Below are 20,324 nucleotides of genomic sequence, written 5' to 3'. Positions count from 1 at the left end.
AAAATTATTTTCATTGCTACTTCATAACTGTAATTTTGCTACTAGTAAATATCTGTGTTTTCCAATCCCTGCAAAAGTGGTGGCGGCCCCCAGGTTGAGAACCCCTTCTCTAGGACCTGTAGGAGTCTTAGCCTGTCCCCTTGACACCTCAAGAAAGCTCAGTTTGGACAGTGTCACCCTCCACGACTCTAAGATAATAGTTTGCATTTTTAAAAACATCTTGACATCTTGGGTTTATGGTGATTGGTCATAACTGCAGGAGACCAAGACACAGCTCTGGAAGTGGGCAGTGACAGTGGGTCCCAGTTTGCAGACAGAGAGGCAGAGCACCTGATTGGAGGAGGCAGGCTGGCTGGCAGTGCTCGCGCTGGACTTCTCTAGTGTTCTGCGTGTGTCTGGGTCATTCTCACAGCTCCGGTTCAGAGCTCTGTGGACTGGTTGGGGCTCTTTAACCCTTCACTTCCTTCTTTCCCCCACTCCATCATTCTTTATGGAGTGCCCAGGCTGGGGTGCTGAAGTACTGGGTGAGCCAGTGATGTGTGTCACAGCTCCAGTGTTAGATAACAACGCCCCCTGTGTGTCTGGGTTCACTACAGGCCAGCCCTAGTGCTGAGAATGTCACCTTGCTTATCTCATCAGTCATGACCCAAATGCTCATGGGCAGGCAAGTCACAACCACATGTTACAGGTGTGGCAACAGGTACAGGAGGGGCACAACACCAGCCTGGTGTCACAGAGTGAGATGGGCAGTGCTAGGTTCGAATCCAGGCATCTTTCAGAACCTGTGTTCTGAGTTGGGTATGGTGGTGCATACATGTAATCTCAGGGCTCTGGAGGCTGAGGCGGGAATGGCATGGCTGTGTGTCATGCTGGACTAAGTGCCCAAGCTGACTTCCAGGTCACTTAGACCTGCTTCAAATGTGAGAGGATCCCTCTCTACTTAGGTTTTTGTTTTTTGTTTCTTTGTTTATTTGTATGTGTAGGGGTGGTGGTGTCATAGTGCAGGCATGGAGTTCATCAGGGGATATAACATAGTACGAGTTGATTCTCTCATTCTGCTATGTTGGTTAAACTCAGGTCTTCAGGCTTACTGAGTTCACAGTGGATCCTGGGAATTGATTTATTTTCCCTCCCTCCCTCCCTCCCTCCCTCCCTCCCTCCCTCTCTTTCAACAGGTTCTAGTAGCCCAGGCTAGCCTCAAACTTACTCTATAGCCAAGGATGACCTTGGACTTTTGATCCTCCTGCCTTCACCTCCCTAGCCCTGGGATTACAGACGTGAGTCACCACGTCCAATTTATGTGGTCCCCGGGGCTTTGTCCTGTAGGAGAATGTTCTACCTGCTGAGCCACATCCCCCCCCCCCAGGAAACCATTCTTAACATTCTGACTTCATTCTTCTCTTTATCTGCTACTCCCTCCGCCCCTCCTTTCAGTAGGTCATATGTGCGCTTGCTGAAACACAGCAGCAGGCAACATGGGTTTTTTTTAGAGCGGTGGTTTTATTGTGCCTGCGATTTCATGGCTCGCTAACTTTTTTTAACCTAATTACACACAGTGAACGTTTTCCCGTGGGAACCTGTATTCTTATTAAACGATTGGTGAGGATGCAATGCCTGTCTGTGCTCTGGCTGTGGTCCCTAGGCCCCCAGAAGCTCCTGAAGTAGGCCAGTAGGTACATTGGCGTGGCACCTGCGTTTGTGGCATTGAGGCCACGTGAGAGGTTCTCAGGTGTCCTTAGCGATCACTTCCAGTTGAGGACTGTTTTGGGGGCCAGGATGAAGCACCCCCTCCCCTGACTTCTCCATGTGGTTCCTCACCATGCCAGTAATCGAGCTTGTGGACTTGTGTCCAACTGTAGGAGGCAAAGGAAAAACCATGCCCTGGAGGTCATCTCTATGGGAGGGACCCTAGCCACAGCATGCAGATCACGTGGTTAAAGGGGGCCACTACCTGGAGAGGCATAGGGAAGGCCAGAGCCTAGGCAGGCATTGTTATCTGCCTATCTCCATGTCTGCTTTTTGGCAGGACCCTCTGGGGGTGTATCATGGTCTGTTCCACAGCTGTGGAAACTGAAGCACGGAGGCATGCTGAGCGCTTTTTTTTTTTTTTGGACAGGGTTTCTCTGTAGCTTTGGTGCCTGTCCTGGAACTAGCTCTTGTAGACCAGGCTGGCCTCGAACTCACAAAGATCCGCCTGCCTCTGCCTCCCGAGTGCTGGGATTAAAGGCGTGCGCCACCAACGCCCGGTTTGCTGAGCACTTTTCTATACATTCTTCCTTGATCCTCACGGCAGGAAGTGGACGTGATGATTCACTTGGTTCTGTATTTAGTGACTGTCCATGTGCTCTGGGCCAAATGGCAGAGGCAGGATTTGTCTTCTGGCTGTTGTAACTGGTGTGTGCTGCACCTCACCTCCGGCACGGGTCTCTGCTCTGCTGCTCATTGGAGCTAGTAGAAGCCCCTCCCAAGAACCGTGATCAGTGCTATAGGACAGAGGTTTTGAGGCTAGTGTCTTTTTGGAGCTAGTGTCTTTTTGGACTCTAGTCTCCCAGAAGCTGGCTTGGAACCTTTGGGCCCGACACAGCCTCATTATGTGGTTCAGGCCAGCCTTGAACTCACAATCCTCTTGCTTTAGCCTCCCAGGTCCTGGACTGCAGGCCTGAGCCTGTGTGTTCTGTCTTATTTGGTCCTGGGAGGGAAGCTAGAGCTTCAGGAATACTAGGTAAGCTTTCTACCCACTGAGCTACATCCAGGCATCAGGGCCAGATGGCCTTTAAGGTCTGTTTAGCTTTGCTGGGCAGGGTGGCCAGGAAAGTTACCTGTAACCCCAGTGTTTGAGGGACAGAGGCAGAGGGGTCGTTAAGCTGCATTTATTTCTTTGTGTGTCTGTACATGCATGGCGTGGCGTGTGGCTGTCAGAGGACAGTTTGCGGGAGTTGGTGCTTTCCTTCCACCATGCGAATTCAAGGATAAACTCAGGCTGCCAGTCTTGGTGGGAAGCACCTCTGCTTGTTGAGCCATCTCACCTGCCCTGAGGCAGAAGGATTTGGACGTTGAAACTAGCCTGGGCTACATAGTGAGTTTCAGGCCAACCTGGGCTGTATGGTGAGACCTTGTCTTAGAAAAAGAAAAAAGATTCTTTCAATTCATGTTACCAACAGCAGCATCCAGGTCTGAGGAGAGCCCCCCATGTTTGGTTCCAGCCTGCTGATGTTTCTTAGATGTGGGGGTGTTACGGGTGATGGGGTCTTTAGGGGGTACTGGCGGTGTGTGACTAGCTTGGAAGGGAGTGAGTGACTCTGCTCTGTGCTTGGCTGCAGATTGGGTTTTCTTCCACGTCTTTTAACACAGATCCTATCCTAGTATGCTCTGCTCCCCAAAGGTGGCATTCTTTCTTCTAGAATATTCTTCATGCCTCCTTTTATTTGCCAGGTGGCTGGGCCCAGCTGGCCTGGAACCTTCAGTGTTCTGGAGTAGAGGCCTTCTGTGTGATGACTCACCCTGTACAGCCTTTGGAAAGGAGCCCCGTGGGGTCTGATGTCTAGAGAGGGTCATTGCCAGGCCCACTTCTGCAGCAAACATCCACTGCTGGACAGATAATGGGAGTGAGGGTTTTCAGATGGGTGTTGGGTATCACTGTGCATGGGACAGGCAGGGTCAATGCTGTCTGTGGGACAGGAGAAGGGGACACACGCGGCTTTGGGGCTCTGAAGGCTGGAGGCATACTGGGAGCCTGGGTGAACTCCTCTTTCTGACTGATACCCGCTCCTGTCGTAATTGTAATGCTGCTGGCCTGCTCTGTCACCTGTGTACCCTGTCCCTTTAAGAGACAAGCCCCACCCACTCCCAATCTTCCCCCCTTCTCAAGGCAAGCTGATCTTCTGCCTCTTCTTCCTTTCTTCTCTCTCTGTCCATCCTTCTTCTGAAGAGGCAACTCTGCCTCTCCATTTCCCCCTTCTTCCCTCCCTCCCCTCCTCCCCTCTATAACCCCTTACCCTTATACCCTTCCCAATACCCACTAAATAAACTGTACCCAAGCTCTCTCCACTTGGCATATCAGTCTGTCTCCCACCCGCTAGGGGACCAGCCAGGATCCCGGGTAAATCCTAACACCTCTCTCCCATCTTCTCTGGACCTCATCCTCTGCGTACGTGGCTTCACCCTGGCATGTGCAGGCAGATGGTGTAACTGTAGTTCAGCCCTGTCTCCTGGGCAAGGCTAGAGGCCTCAGGAGGGCGGAAGTGCACATGAAGCTGAGATCATGACCCTCTCATGGGTGTTTGTCATGGTTATTTATTATCCTGGAGGAGGCGCAGGAGTGTTTGCTCACTGGGAGAATGGTCCATTCCAGCTGGGCAGTGACAGGGCTCTGGGTGGTTTTCCGGGACAGCAGCTAGGAGGGGCTGCCCCCATGGGCATGGGCTGGGCAGGAAGGAGGAGGTGCCCTGGACTCATTTTCTGCCATGCTTTCCTCGTCCACTAACCCTGAGCCCAGACCTGTGCTTGGAGTGTCACCCTGTTTGGAGAGCCCCTCCCCTCTTGCTTGCCTGGGAATACAGGCTTTAGTCTGTGGGCTAAAGAGCTGAGCCCTGGAGCAAGGGTTTGCAGAAATGGCTGGGGATATGGCTCAGCTGTGGGGTGCTTGCTTAGCATAGCCCTGGGTTCCATCCCTGACACTGAATAGGCCAAGCATGGTGCTACACACCTGTAATCTCAGCACTTAGGAGGTAGAGCAGGAGGACCAGGAATTTAAAGTCATCTTTGCTACATAATGAGTTTGAAGTCAGCCTGGGCTTTTAGACCCTGGGCTCCTAGACCCTCTCCTACCACCTCTAGTTTAAAATAAAACAAAACAAAAACCAAAAAGCTTTGCAAGAAGAATATCAGCTTGGTTCAGATCTCAGCTGTGTTCTTTCCAATCAGCCAGGGAGCTTGGGCAGTGGAGGTGGGCAGGAAGGTGACCCTGTGTGGGGATGACAACTGCCAGGCGGCCCTTAGTCACAGGACAGGACTAGGACCTGTGCTTGCCACTTCCTGTGCTCTGATAACACACAGCCAGGAGGCTCATCCTTCAGCCTCCCTGTGTGCATGTAGTGTGCTCCTGGCATGTCCAGGTCCCTCTAAAACTACTTGGCCTCACCCAGTAATGCCCAGCCCCACCTTGAGGTCAACTTCAAAGTTTGCACAGGATCCGCTGTTAGCAAAGTCGTAATAGCCTTGGAGTTGGTTGCTGGGCTCTCTTGGGCGTGTTAGTCTGGCTGACTATGAGGTAATACCTGGATTTTCAGCATGGTGGTGACATAATTGCCTGGCACCTATAAGACCTGGGGTTGCATTTCCTGCACAAAGAAGGAAGGGAAGGAGAGAGAAGAGGAAGGGGAAGAAGGATAAGTAAACAGGTGTGTCACAGACAGTATATATTACCTTTCATAGCTCTGGACCTGGGCATCACTGTGCCTACTGTGCGTGGGGCTGAAGGTGTGGGGCAGGCAGGAGAACGCAGGTCATCTCCTGTCTGTGAGAGAGGAGGGCACGCGAGACCTTGGGGCTGTGTGGGATGGAGGCTTGCTGCTCTGTCTTCTGGTCTCCTGAAACTGTCCAGCCTGTGTGAACATCTCTCTCTGACTCCCGCTTCCTCTCTGTCTCTTCTCCCCTGTAGTGGTGGAGTGGCCAAGGTCAGAAAGTGCAGGCCAGGAGATATTACTGTAGTCAGGCTTTGTCTCCCTTGGGGGTGCAGAAGTAAAGACGCAGCTAAGATTAAGGCTGCAGGAGACCAAGAGTCTGCCGGGGTCTACTTTCTCACCTATACATGGCTGTCATCTTCTTGTGATCGGTCATGATGGAAGGGGCTGTTGGTAGCTCCTTATATAAGAAGTCATTGATTCCTCCCATGGGTCTCTCACTGTCTAATCCCCAAAGACCCCATCTCCTCTCACTGTGCCCTTATGGGTGAGCGTTTCTTCCTCCTTTTTCCTCTTCCTTTTTTTTGAGATAAGGTTTCTCTGTGTGTAATCCTGGCTGTCCTGGGACTTGCTCTGCAGCTCAGGCTGGCCTTGAATTTAGAGAGAGTCACTTGCCTCTGCCTCCTGAGTGCTGGGAGTAAATATGTTCACCACCACTTCCTGGCTTTCAGGGATGGAAACTTAGCCTATGCCTGTGACTCTATGCTGAACACTGTTTTTTGCCTTCCTTAGAAAAAATGGTTAAACAGGTGTCCTCGCTAGACTTTCTATTGCTGTGATGAAACACCAGGACCAAAAACAACGCGAAGAGGAAAGGGTTTATTTGACTTATGCTTCTACATCACCATTCATCACTGAAGGAAGTCAGGGCAGGAGCTCAAGCAGGGCAGGAACCTGCAGGCATGAGCTGATGCAGAGGCCACAGAGGGGTACTGCTCACTGGGTTGTTCCTCTTCGTTAAAGATCTGCATTAGAGTGACCACGAATAACCACATGACACAGTCAGTACTAGGCTGTCTTGAAATCTCCTCTGCCAACACCATTAATCTAAAACTCATCAATTTAGCCTCTGGTAGATTGTTATTATTATTATTATTATTGACAAGGGCAAAGAGCAAGCACATTCTTTGTAAAAATACCATCAGAATGTTCACTAGAAACATACTTTGCTGGACTCCCATTGTCCTCATCACCCTCAGTTCCACTGTCCCTGCTCCTACGAGGATGGCCCAGTAAGCCCCATTTAAATCAGTCACCTGGTTTTCCAGTCCGAAGTCCCAAAGTCCACATTCTGCCCACAAGCGGCACGGTCAGGCCTGTCATAGCATACCCCAGTCCCTGGTACCAACTTCTGTCTCAGTCACTGTTCTGTTGCTGTAGAGAGACACCATGACCAAGGCAAGCTTTACTAAAGAAAATGTTTAACTGGGGCTTGCTTATAGATTCAGAGGGTTATCCTGTTATCATCATGGTAGGAGCACGGCAGCGTGCACGGTGCTGGAGTAGTAGCTGAGAACCACATCCTGATTCGTAGGCAGCAGCAGATAAACAGGCTTGGCCTGGCATGGACTTGTGAAATCTCAAAGCCCACCTCCCAGTGACTCATGCCTCCTCCAACAAGGCCAGTCTTTCTTGGACCTCTCATCATCTGGGGACTAAGCATACACATATATGAACTGATGGAAGCCAATCACATTCAAACCACCACAATAGATAGGGCAGCATAGGACTTTTTGTTTGTTTGTTGAGACAGGGTTTCTCTTTGTTGCTTTGGAGCCAGTCCTGGAACTGGCTCTTGTAGATCAGGCTGGCCTTGAACTCACAGAGATCTGAGTGCTGGGATTAAAGGCGTGCACCACCACCACCTGGCAGTAGCATAGGACTTTGTGTGACACAGTGGGACTGGGGAGTAGCTGAGGATTTAAGTGCAAGCTTCAGCTTTAAAAATGTTTTAAATTTTTTTATTTGTATTTTTTATTAGTCTATGTATTTGTGGTGTGTGTGTGTGTGTGTGCATGTATGTATGTATGTAGTCTAAGGATAACGTAAGGAGGTCGGATCTTTCCTTCCACTGTGTGGGTCCCAGGAATCAATCTCAGGCCCTCAAACCTGGCAGCAAGCATCTTTACCTACTGAGCCATCCTCTCACCTGACCGCAACCTCAGCATTTGAATAGTGGGGGAACACAGTCCTCACTGCAGACAGACGTGGGCTTAGTCACCTTCTAGTTAGCCGAGTGGTCTGAGCGAGCAAGTGAGAGAGCCTGCTTCTCAGCCTGGATACTTGGTTAAAACTCTTTAAACTTTTCCAACTCATGTCTCCATCTCACCTGAGAAACTTATATCTAACCTTGGATGCATAGTTGTGTAAATAGGTATATGCACCACACGCTTAGCAATGATAAATCATTAAGACATTTATTTATCAATCCCTTAGCATATGTATAATTTTACCAGTGGCTAAAGGCATAAACAGATTTTGCATACTAATGAGGTGAATGTGCTTATTTAGTTGTTTATGAAGATTTAAATCTCTGGTAAGCATTGGACACAGCAGCACACACAGCCACTGTTTTTCACAGTTGGTTGATCGTTTTGATCAGTGCTGAGACTTCTCTGCTGTTTCACAGATAACCAGTACAAAACAGCAGAAGAATGTTTGTTTAAAACTATTGCAGGGGCTGTTAAAGGTTATTCCAGATCAAAAGTTATATTGTGATTTTATTTAAATGAAATTCAACTCAGTAATTTTTAAAATCAAACATTCAAACAAAATCCAACCCCAAAGAGAATACTTAGGTGCTGAAGAGTGCCGGTGGGGGAAATGAAGTCTTTGCTTTCCATGATGAAACAGTGTATTTCTTTCCATAAGAGCATAGAACTTTAAGCACAGTAAAAATGTTGCAATTTGAATCATGGGACTGGAGAGATGGCTCAGCGTTAAGAGCACTGGCTGTTCTTCTAGAGGTCCTGAGTTCAATTCCCAGCCACCACATGATGGCTCACAACCATCTCTAGTGGAATCTGATGCCCTCTTTCTGGCAAAGGGGTATATCCAAATAGAGCATTCATTCATTAAAAAAAAAACTCAAATAAAAAATGGAGCACCTGCTTTAAAAAAAATTAAGAAAATAGTCTTGAGAGCTGGGTGGTGATGGCGTACACCTTTAATCCCAGCACTCAGGAGGCAGAGACAGGTGGATCTCTGTGAGTTCAAGGCCAGCCTGGTCTACAGAGGGAGTTTCAGGGTAGGCTCCAAAGCTACAGAGAAACCATGTCTTGAATCAGAGCCAAGGTTTACTTTGGATTTTTTTTTAAAGGCTAGCCCAGCTTAGATGACCTGAGGGTCTAATGCTAAGCCACCCTCCATAATCACCATCCTCCCAGTGTGACGAGGAGGCCTAAGTTTCACTGACCCATCTCTCCGCAGGGCACCTGCTGTGGTCAGCAATGGGGATGCTGTGGGCGCAGCTTTCTCTGGGGTTCGGCGCTCCAGCTGGAAGCGGAAGAGCTCACGACGCAGTAAGTTACTCCCCACTCACCCCCCCCCCCGCCATTTGCCACCCACCCTAGGTAGAACCAAGATTGTCTCTTAGTTTCTAGGCCAAGAGCTGGCATGGGTGCTTGAGAACCAAGGGGGCATTCATGTTTAGAGAGTTACCACAGACTTGTTGGCTCTCTGTTATGGACTTCCCATTCACTGCTCACCAGAGCCTTAGATCCTTCATCCAGCTGTCCACCTGCTCTCAGAGGCTTCAACAAGAGGCTCCCCAGAGTTAGCTCCCTGGTGGCTGGTCTGGGCCCTCTGAGAGGAGAGCCACACTCAGGAGCAGCTGGGTTCCCACACAAGTGAGAGGGACAGCTTCAGGAGGAGGAGCCAGGGTCCAGTGGAAGTACCAAGGTTCATGTTAGTGATGCGTTTAGGGGTGAAGCAGGCTGCCAGTGCCCTAGCTCCCCCAAACACCTCTGACAATGGTGAATGATGTAATCCCGTTTGTGCTCCATCACTTCAGAGGCTGGGTGAGGGGATGAGACAAAGGGGAAGGGGCAGGACTGGTGAGGACTGTCACAGCCATCCAGGAGAGGGGTCCAGTCTGGACCCACTGGAGAGTGGGATGGCCGGGAGGAAGAAGAGGGTATCGGCCACAGAGCCTGGCCAGGTTTTGGATGCTGTAGGACTCAGGAAGGCATCCCGTAGGGGCTAGGGCCTTTCTAGAAGGCCCAAGGGTCAGAGCAGATTCTCTAACCCTACTCTGCCCATCCTGGAGCTAGGCTTCAGGGTAGGGCTTCCCTGCAGGTGCCGTGGCCAGGGTGGAGGTGTGTGGGTGGCAGGGGGGCAAGTTGGGGGTCTGTGGCGGGCACTGAGAAGGCCAGTGTGCCGGAGGAAGGCAGTGAATTGTGTCCCTGGTGGTGAAAGTTAGGACGCATGGATGGCTACCAGCTGGTTGGTCCTCCGTGGAGCACTTGGGATGGTCCACCCTCCGTGGACCACTTGGGTGACCTTTCTCCCCTCTGTCACCAGTTGACCGATTCACCTTCCCTGCCCTGGATGAAGATGTAATTTATGACGACGTCCCCTGTGAGAGCCCAGACGCCCATCAGCCCGGTATGGCTTCTTCTGACCTCCTTCCTGGCCTTTCTCTGGGACAGAGAAAGGAAGGTCTCTTCCCCTTCCTTCTGTCCCTAGTGCTCTCTGTCCCCATCTTTCTCACCCCTGCAGACATATAAGCAGAGATTCACCATAACCTCAGGTCTGGGCAAACTGGGCAGGACAGGGTTTGGGGTCTTGGGTAGGATGATGTTAAACCATGAGTCCCCAAAGACAGTCACTTCCCCAAACCTTGATTAACTCCAGGGAGAATGAGTTAGCTGTGTAGGCTTCCAGGACAGTGGTAGAAGTGGACAGATTATTTGGCGTGAAGGATGACATAGAGAGACTCTGCTGAGTTGAAGACAGAAGAGGGACAGGTGGTGTGTGTATGTGTGTGTGTGTGTGTATGTGTGTGTGTGTGTGTGTGTATGTGTATGTGTGTGTATGTGTGTGTGTATGTGTGTGTGTGTATGTGTGTGTGTGTATGTGTGTATGTGTGTATGTGTGTGTGTGTGTGTATGTGTGTGTGTGTGTGTGTGTGTGTGTATGTGTGTGTGTGTGTGTGTGTGTGTGTGTGTGTGTGTGTATGTGTGTGTGTGTGTTGGGAGATTGAGATGCATTAAGCCTGGCTGCTCAATTCACATATGCATGTACATGTATACATGTGCATACACACACGCACATGAACACACACATATGTACACATGCATATAAGAGCACACACACAAAGTGGTCCAAAGCCAAGACCTCGTGCATGCTAACACTCTAGCCCTGAGCTGAGATTCATGATGCTTTGGGACAGGGTCCTGCCAAGTAGCCAAGGCTCGCCCTGAGCTCACGTTTCATCATCAGCCTCTGCAGGCTACTGGGATTACAGGCATATGCCTTCGCTCCAGGCTGACTCTTCACATGTTGCCATGATACCTGTGATTAGGGGTGTTATGTCTTCATTTTAGAGATGAGGAGACATTGAGAGGCCAGACTGGAATTCAAGTCCAGGGCTCTGCCCCTCCCCCAGGAGGATCTGGGTGGCATTTTTTTGACAGAGGGAGGACATTTGATTCTCCTGCAGAGTCAACCCCTTGAGATAGGCAGGGTAGGACTAGTGGTTCCATATGCATTAGAGAGGTCAAAGCCTAAGCCCTAGATCACACAGCTAGAATTTGAATATAAGATGTTCTTTCTTTCTTTCTTTCTTTCTTTCTTTCTTTCTTTCTTTCTTTCTTTCTTTCTGTCTGTCTGTCTGTCTGTCTGTCTTAACTTCATTGTTCTGTCTGTTTCCTGGGGGCATGGAGGATCCCCACCTAGTTGGGAAACATCACCTCTGCTTTTGAGTAGCCCTTAGTCTGATGGGACAGCAGTAACCATCCTTGGACAATACGTAGTACCACGGGGAGTATACAGACAGTAACAAGTCCAGAGGGCCTTTGAGAATCTCCTGTCTCCTGTCCCTAGAAAAGGGACAGATGGGCCAGCAATGTGCATGTCACTTTAGCAGGCCTATGCCAGGCTTAGATCATATTTACCTGCTTGCAGCTCACTGGATCCTGGGGAAGATAACTGATGGAGCTAGGAGGCTGGGGTTCGTGGGGGTGTAACCCAAAGCTGGGCAGTCTCGGTGGCTGATAGGGGGGGCCCTCTCCTTGGTTTCTCACCTGAATAAGGTCAAACAGCTGATGACCCAGCCCTGGTCTTCTCTGTCCTCAGGTGTCATGGCGTCTTTTTCTAGGCATCCCCAGGATTTAGGGTCTATCTTCTCAGGCAATAGCTGTGGGGGTAGCCAATGCAGAAATAGCAAGCCCAGCCACATCTTCTCAAGGTCACAGCCAGGGTGGCCTGCTGCTCTGTCCTGGAGACGGTAGTCACTAACATCTTGGCTTAAAAATAACTTCCCCATGAGTGGAGGTAAAGTGCTCCCTACCAAGCAGGAGGGGTTAAGTTTGATCCCCAGAATCCATGCAAAAAGGCTGGGCATGGTGTGATCCCACAGCTAGGGAGGCAGAGGTAGCCCCCTTGGGCCTGCTGGTTAGCCAGCTTAGGCGAATTGGCAAACCTCAGGTCTTCGTGATAGATTCATGTTCTAAAAGCAAGATGAACAGTTCCTGAGGCAACACACATGCGCTCACATGAGTGCCCAGTTGGGTCCCGCACCTCTAGAGACAGGACACTCAACTCATTGTTTCCACTCCTCCGGCTAAGGCATATCCTGTGGTCTTTGAAAGCGAGGATTCCTCCTGGACTCTTGGCAGCTGCGCCCCCTCCTGGACCCTTGCAGACCACATGGACTACACGGGAGGGATACAGCATTAAGGAAGTCCAGCCCCTTCCTGTGTCTTCCCATTGATGCTTTAGAAGTCTCCAGTCACCCAGGAGCACACTAGGGTTCCAGTTAGACTTGACTCTGAGGTTTCCTCTCTCACTGGGAAAAATGCCAAGTAGCGAACACCCTGCACTCAGAGGGGTGCCATGTTAAGAGAGGATTAAGGAGCCTTCCTTGTTGGGCATTTACCCGCAGGGGTTCCGGATCTGGGTGACTGGGGCTCCAGATCTGGGTAGCTGGGGCCTCTGGCTCACCAGATTGTCCCTGGATGGCAGGAGCAGCCGGGGTTCCGGATCTGGGTGACTGGGGCTCCAGATCTGGGTAGCTGGGGCCTCTGGCTCACCAGATTGTCCCTGGATGGCAGGAGCAGAACGGGGCCTACTTTACGAGGATGTGCACCGTGCTGGAGCACCACGTGAGGCTGAGGACCTAGGCTGGAGCTCCAGTGAGTTTGAGAGCTACAGTGAGGACTCTGGGGAAGAGGTCAAACCGGAGGCAGAGCCCACTAAGCACCGGGGATCCTTCCAGCCCAAGGTGAGGAGCCTGGGGGGGTATCTCTCAAGGTCTGGGCGGGCACCCAGACTCCTTCAGGAAGGGATGTGGGTGGTGAGAGCCGGGCACTAGACCCCCCATCTGGGCACCATTGCTTTCCAACAATATCTGGTCAATGATCATCAAGAGGCCTGGTTCATCCCAAGTCAGGAAGTGACCTGAGATCCTGTTGGCTGTGGAGGACCTGGAATGGAGGCAGGTACTCCCCTGTCTCCTGCATTTCAATGCAGACTAGGTTAGTTTATCTTGATGTTCATGGGCTTAGACTGGTCTTCAGAATTTTTCTAAACAGTGGTTCATGAAGCCCAGCCAAATGATTAGAGTTGGTCATTGGCTTTCCTGCCCTACCAAGTCCATCCTCAGACCCACACAGTACCATCTGCCCTGGGGAGTGGACAGGTGACAGGGGTGTGTGAACAGGGAACATCAGAGCTGCTCTGGCCTGGCATTTGCTTTTTGGCTATCTGCCTTTCTCCTGTCTGTTTCACGAGGAGCCGCTGGGGATGGAGATCTGGTTCTTCCTCTCCTGAGCTGTTTCTACTCCTCTCATGTTCCATGCTGATACTGAGATTCAGTGGGTGAAGCTTAAGGGTCCCGCCTGACTGGAGACGCCTGGTGGATTCCCGTTAGACAGGGGGGTGGGGGTGGGTGGGGTCCAGACTGGCTGGGAATTGTGACTAGCTCCAGCCGACTTCACAGACTTCCCGGGAAGGCTTACAGTATTCTTACCTGCCTGTTCCTAAGTTTCAGGTATTCCCAGGAGAGGAGTGCTGACCAGAACAGTCCAGAAAGCTTTTATTCAGCCTTGTGTTGAAAAAGCACGCCCAACTGTCTGAACCCTAGACTTCTCAGGAGAGGCCATAGGAAGTAGCTTAGCTCATTGACCACAAAGCAGAGCTCTTAAGACTTTACTGTGTACCAGGCCATCATCTTAGGTCATGCGGGACAGTATGAGTCCAGGAAGACCTGACCCAGGCTTGGTGGGCCTTTATGGTCTAGGAGGAGATGCTGTGTATGACGTAGTTTGTTAAGACTGATGACAAGGACTTGGGGTGCGGCTTAGCTGTTAGAGTGCTTAAGGTTCCCACCCCCAGCACCTAATAAACCGAGTGTGGTGGCGTTCACCTACAATGCCAGCGCTAGGCTGGTGAAGGCAGGAGGATCAGAAGTTCAAGTTTGTCATCCATTGTTTATGAAGTTTGAGGCCAGCCTGGGCTACATGAGAACTTATGTTAAAAAAAAAAAGAAAAAGTTGCCTTTCCGTTGATATGAACGGGTCCTGCCCAGCATGTGGGAGACCAATGGGATAAGGCTGAGGGCTTGTAAGGCCAGGTGAGAGTTGGGGGCAGGACTCTTGAGGCCTGAGCAGATGACCCTGATGCCTGTGGGCTGGAGAGGCAGCCAAGCTGGCCTGCGATTATTTCCTGTTTTCTGAAGGGATGAGCATATGTTCCCTTAGAGAAGAGGCACTGCACCACAGCCCCCTACTCTCACCCCAATTCCCTGAGTCACCTCTCCATAGAGATGTCTGGCTCTGGGTGGTGACTCTTGTGCCTTGGGCATTCTGTGGCCCTTCCTTATCACCCAGGGCCACTCCTATCTCTCCCTCCTCTGGGTTTTTGAGACAGGGTTTTTCTGTGTAGCCCTGGCTGTCCTGGAACTCACTCTGTAGACCAGTCTGGCCTCGAACTCAGAGATTTGCCTGCCTCTGCCTTCCTAGTGTAGGGATTAAAGATGTGCACCACCACCGCCTCGTTCACTCCTGCCTTTTTGATGCAGATCTGAGGGGAATCAAAGGAATCTCTGAAGGCGGGAGGGTGAAAATGACAGACGTGCTACCCAACAGCAGGCGTTAGCCTTGCATGGCTTCAGAGTCCTGGTGGGAGCTGGTTGAAGTCACAGATGCTTGGAGTCTGCTGCCAGGGATGCTAACTCAGAGTCTGCCTTTTTAGCCCTCTGGCCCTAGGCTGTACAAGGGATCTATACAACTTCAAGGAGTGCGGGAGTGAGCTTATAGTGCAGTTTTAGGGACTTTTAACAGGAGGGCCTTTTCTCTATCCATCTGCTAAGGCCTGCATGCTCCCTAATGGCTGGTTCTTAGGGAAATGTGAGGGTGTGTGTGGCTTCTCCTCTCTGCCTAGGGATGCTGCCAAGCACTGCCCATGGGGCTTCACTCTCCTGGGCTGCTGCGGTCCCTGCTCTCTGCCTGCCACTGCAGCCACTGTGTGTTTCAAGGCCATTGCTGCTTGTGCATGTGCTGTGTGCGCTGCAAGGCTCTGGATGGCAGGCGTTTGTGGAAGTTTTCATCTTGTCCTTGGAGTCTGACTGGAGCCCCAGCAACAAGCTAGCCAGTGGACTCCTTACTTTAGATGCCTAGGCCAATCAAGTCTAGCCCAAAACAGTGACCAAAGTGTCTATAAAGGGACCTTCTTAGAAGTGCCTGACCCAGGTGTGGGCAGCTACCTTGAGCTTTGTTGGTCTCTAAGTGACCATTCTATTGACCACCAGGGTTTACTGGGCATGAGGTGGGTTGCTGTGAGACCCTCTCTCTCTCTGCCTGTGACCTCTTTGTAACCAATCACTGTGACCCAGCTAGGGCAGTCTGGGAAGGGTGGGCTCACTCTGGCCTCAGTCTCATTGGGCTCAGTTCAGCCAGTGACCTTGGATCCTAATGCTTCCTTATTCTCTTGGCGCTCAGAGAGGTAAGGGGCCAGAAGGCCAAGGGGCTTGATGGTTTCAGGCTGTCGCTGGACAAGGCTCAAGACAGAGCCCAGTGTGCTGGGAGTGAGCTGTCAGAGTTGCTGACAGCAGGAGTTTCACGTATAGGAGTGAGGCTCAGAGAGGTTAGGTGACATGGTTGGGGTTACACAGCCAGTGAATGACAAGGCCAGGACTCAGCTTCATGTATGGGTAAGAGGACCTTCTCCATCTGTCTGTCTGCCATCCATTCATCCCGCCTCCATCCATTGATCCATCCATCCATTTAATAAATGCAGAGGACTTGTTAAGAGATGAGATGCTAGTGACTCCTGCTTGGGACCATTACTAAGCTCCGGGCTTTCCATGGGACGTTCAGTAATGCTCTTGGCCATCTATGGAGCTAGATGTCCAGAGCGTCTCATGGTCACTTCACCAGCAAGAAAACTGCAACTTCAGAGAGGTCCAGAGACGTTCCTGGCTTGTAAGTGGGAAGCCAAGACTGACATGTATGCCCACCTTCCTGCAGCGTCCCCGCTCCATCTTTCTGCTAGTCTGTTTGTCCAGAAGTATACCGTGTTTCTGCCATCAGTGTGCTTCATCAGATGCCCTCGTGGCTCACACAGGCCGTGTATTTAAATGTCTGTTTTCTCATCTGGCCATTCTCCAGATAGCAGTTTAACCAGTCACCCCCCATTCATACTTCCATGTCGTGGCCCCTCCCTTCTTCCCTCCCTCCCTCCCTCCCTCCCTCCCTCCCTCCCTCCCTCCCTCCCTCCCTTCTTTTCTCCTTTCCTTTTCTTCCACCCACTCGCCTTTTCCTCCAGTGGAATGTTGGGGTGAGCTTGGACTAGCTTGTCTACATTACAAATCAGTGTTCAATGGTGCTACTTTGGTAGCATATGGCTGGTCAGGGTTGGGAGTTTCATACTGTGGAGACACCGAGACACAGGGCTTGTACCCCTGTGAACCAGTTGGTAAGTATTTATCAGTTCAGCAGTGCCTCTGGACATCCAGCCTTCGCTCCATCATCTGTTTGCCCAGCTATAGTTACCCAACCAAATATAGCCAATTGCTCACCTATCCATTTGTTTGCCTGCCCATCTATCCATTCATCCATCCACTCATCCATCCACTCATCCATCCGCTCATCCATCCATCCATCCTCCACTCACCCATCCATCCATTCATGCATCCACTCATCCATGCATGCATGCATGCATCCATCCACTCATCCACCCATCCATGCATCCATCCATGCATCCATGCATCCATCCACTCATCCATCCATGCATCCATCCATGCATCCATCCATCCATCCATCCACTCATCCATCCATGCATCCATCCGTCCATCTATCCATCCATCCATCCATCCATCCATCCATCCATCCATGCATCCATCCGTCCATCAGACCTCATTACAGATGGTTGTGAGCCACCATGTGGTTGCTGGGAATTGAACTCAGGACCTTTGGAAGAACAGGCAATGCTCTTAACCACTGAGCCATCTCTCCAGCCCCCATCTGTCCATCTATCCATCCACTCATCCACCCATCCATCCATGCATCCATGCATCATCCATCCACTCATCCATCCATCCACCCACCCCACCCACCCTTGAGTCCTTGCACACATCCATCAATCCATCTGTCTATGTTGTCCATTCATCTGTCCAGAAATCTTCTTTTAATCACTCATCCCTTTGTTCACATACCTGTTCATTGTCCCCACCCTGTCATTTAGCTCATCCATGTTAGAAGCCCCATTGTCAGGCCTGGGGTGAGGAGAAGACATAGTCAATATCATCCAAGTATCATTTCCCTTTTGCCATGAGAGGGAGGCCTGAGGTCACTTCCCTCCCCACTCTGCTGCCCAGCAGCTGGGAGTCCCACAGCAGAGAGCTTCAGCTGCCTGGCATGCTGGGCTGGATCTGGAGGTGCAGGTTCCAGCCAGCCGCACCCAGACTGCTATCCCATCTGCCTGCCCCAATTGTCCGTCTGCCATGTGACCTGAGTCTCCTTTTCCCCTGTTGTCTGTGTTTTTGTCTCCTCGCTTCCCGCCTGCTCTTCTCGCCTGCTCTCCTTCTGCCTGGCCGCTTGGGGCCCCAGCTTTCTCCAGACCTGACTAGGCTAAAGGAGAGATACGTCAGGACTAAGAGAGACATCTTGGCTTTGAGAGTTGGGGGGAGAGACATGCAGGAGTTGAAGCTCAAGTGCGATTGTAAGGTACTGTCTGCCTGTCCCTCTCTCCTGGCCCAGTGCGATTGTAAGGTACTGTCTGCCTGTCCCTCTCTCCTGGCCCAGTGCGATTGTAAGGTACTGTCTGCCTGTCCCTCTCTCCTGGCCCTAGAGGGTCTTTCTGCTGGGCCATCAAGGAGGGTGGGTATGAGCCTGGGGAGTCCTCCCTTGATTTTTTCACCTGGCTGTACCTCATATTTGCACTGCAGGAAGGCCAAGCCATGAGCTAGCTATTTCTTCAACTTCCTGGTGCTTGCCTAGACCCTGCGCCCCACCCCATACTGCCAGAGAGATGCCAATGAACCACAAGAATACCCAGTGGCGTTTCAAACCTAAGAGCCCCTAGAATGACCTGGGGTTCTCCTTTAAAAAAATCGCAGAGTCCTAGCCAGACCTGGAAGCCATATGCCTTCAATCCCAGTACTTGGGAAGCTGAGGCAGGAGGATTGGGAATTCAAGACCAGCTTGCACTGCCTCAGAAAACTAGACTTCTGGGTGATGCTTTTGGCAGCAGTAGATGGTCTTAACTGAGCAGCACACAGCATGGGCTGTAGAACCCTGTGGATTTGGGTTCAATCCCAGCCTCACTGCTTACCCAGAGTGACCCTGAGCAGATGGACCTTTTGGCTTCGGAGTCTCCATTTCTCTGCCATAAGTAGTAGCAGCCCCAGGGTAGATATGGGGACTGGATGAGGAGGCCATTAAGGTACTTGATGATACTTGGCTTTATAAGCTTAGTGATGGCAGCCACTGTAACTGTAAAGTCCCTGTGGCACCCGGGGATGGCTGTCCTTCCACCATCATTTAGTGCCTGGAGAACAGATAGTGGCTGAGAGTCACCCCTGCAGTCAGCAGCAGAGCTGGGCTCCAGTCTGAGCATGGCAGGGTCCGAATGCTGCCAATCCTACAATTCTGCCCACTGCAGCAGAGCCAGGGCCAGCAGGAGAATGGGGAGAGACCCCAGCAGATACCCCTGAAGGTCGTGAGCCAAGAAGGGAGCAAGGAGAGGAGCTAGGAGCCTACAGAGGGTAGAACATTCGTCCCTCTGTCCCACCTTGCTCTGTATGGAAGGGTGCATATGCCAGACCAACTCAAGGAGCCTTCTGGGTTGTCCACCTGATGCCCGTCTCTGTTCAGAAAAATGCCAAGTAGAAAGGGTTCTGGTGATTCCCTCAATGCCACACAAATGCTTCTGAAGATAGTTCCATTGATGGTTCCATCTAGGTAATAACCCCCAGAGTTGGATGTGCCCCAGAAGAGAGGTACACCCGTGCACAGTTTCTGAGGTTGATGTTTATTCCCCGACCCCATTAGATTTTCAGAAGTGCTTATGACCCTTCCTACCAAGAGACCAAAAATTCTAGCTATCGATACAGCAAGGGGTGGGGATCCACTTCCTCTTTCTCCTGTTTCCCGAAAGCCAGTCTTGTTCCCAAAAAGCCTTTGCTCTTTGTTGGTTCCCAATAGTTTCAGCTCACTGCCCCCCCCCCCCACCGACTCTCAGCTCCCCAGGCTCCATGTCCCAGGCTCTTAGCCCCCCAGGCTTTCATTTCCCCAGACTCTCAGTGCCCCCTCGGCTCTCAGCCTCCCCCAGGGCTCTTAGCTCACCCCCAGGCTTTCAGTTCCCAGGCTCTTTGGCCCCCCCCCCCTCCAGCCTCTCAACCCAGCCTCCAGGCTCTCAGTCCCCTAGTCTCAGCCTGTCCCTCAGGCTTTAAGCCCCACCAGACTATGATCCTGCCTCCCCCAGGCTCTGTCTGTCTTCACTCAGACCCCGTGAAGAGAAGGGTATAGCCCTTCAGTTGGGAACCAAAGAGCTGCCAGAGGCAGGGGCAAGGCCAGTGAATCCAGGGGAACCCTCACTTCCAGATTTTCACCTTCCTCTTCATCGGAGCCTGAGAAAGGAGGGGGTTTCCTGGAACATCCACTGCATGGCTGTGTAGCTCTCCCATTGAAAGTAAGATGAAATGGAATTGAGATTTCCAGTTCTCTGAACGCGGCATGTTCCGAGTGCCCATTAGTGCCACGTGGGCCCCATATTGGGCAATGCAGATGCACCACTCTTGTGGAACACTCTGATCACAAATGCTGGCAGTGTTGAAAGTGTTGGGGCAGGGGCAGAGCAAGGGGGCAGCAGTTTTCCTCTCAGGTCTGGGTCCTAGTGGCAGGGTGTCTGCTTCCCACTAGGAGCATGTCGCTGTCCTCTCATGGGTGGCAAGGCCTGCTTGGCTTGCTTAATTGGCAGCACCGGCGTGTGGCTTTTGCATCCTGTGGCCCCAGTTTTCCATCCCTGTGGGCTGAGACTCAAACTTGCCTGTTGGGGGATGAGGGTCAGGCCTCCTTACCTGGCTCAGCAGGGAGGAGGTCAGTCCTCAGGGACCTTCCCAGAGCTGGCCTGTTCAGTCTCTGCTCACCTGAAAGGGTGGCTTGTATGCTTCTGTCCTGGGGTTCAGAGAGATGTCTACTT

At 51.4% G+C, this 20,324-nt stretch overlaps 1 protein-coding gene across 9 annotated transcripts in view; it reads left to right on the top strand.

Annotated features, from left to right (window-relative positions):
- The window catches only part of Arhgef10l (Rho guanine nucleotide exchange factor 10 like), a 130,541-nt gene that overhangs the window by 45,244 nt on the left and 64,973 nt on the right, over positions 1-20,324 (top strand). For 5 of the 9 annotated variants that reach the window (XM_075944724.1, XM_075944726.1, XM_075944725.1 and 2 more), the window contains 4 exons: positions 8,892-8,983; positions 9,984-10,067; positions 12,737-12,906; positions 17,732-17,848. In XM_075944724.1, the coding sequence (XP_075800839.1) occupies positions 8,892-8,983; positions 9,984-10,067; positions 12,737-12,906; positions 17,732-17,848 (463 nt within the window). The remainder of the gene's footprint in view (positions 1-8,891; positions 8,984-9,983; positions 10,068-12,736; positions 12,907-17,731; positions 17,849-20,324) is intronic. The other 4 variants (XM_075944731.1, XM_075944729.1, XM_075944730.1 and 1 more) reach the window with 1 other exon arrangement.

Source organism: Microtus pennsylvanicus, chromosome 13 (assembly GCF_037038515.1).
Source record: "Microtus pennsylvanicus isolate mMicPen1 chromosome 13, mMicPen1.hap1, whole genome shotgun sequence".
Classification (NCBI taxonomy): Eukaryota; Metazoa; Chordata; class Mammalia; order Rodentia; family Cricetidae; genus Microtus; species Microtus pennsylvanicus.
This window is presented reverse-complemented; position numbering and strand designations above follow the sequence as displayed.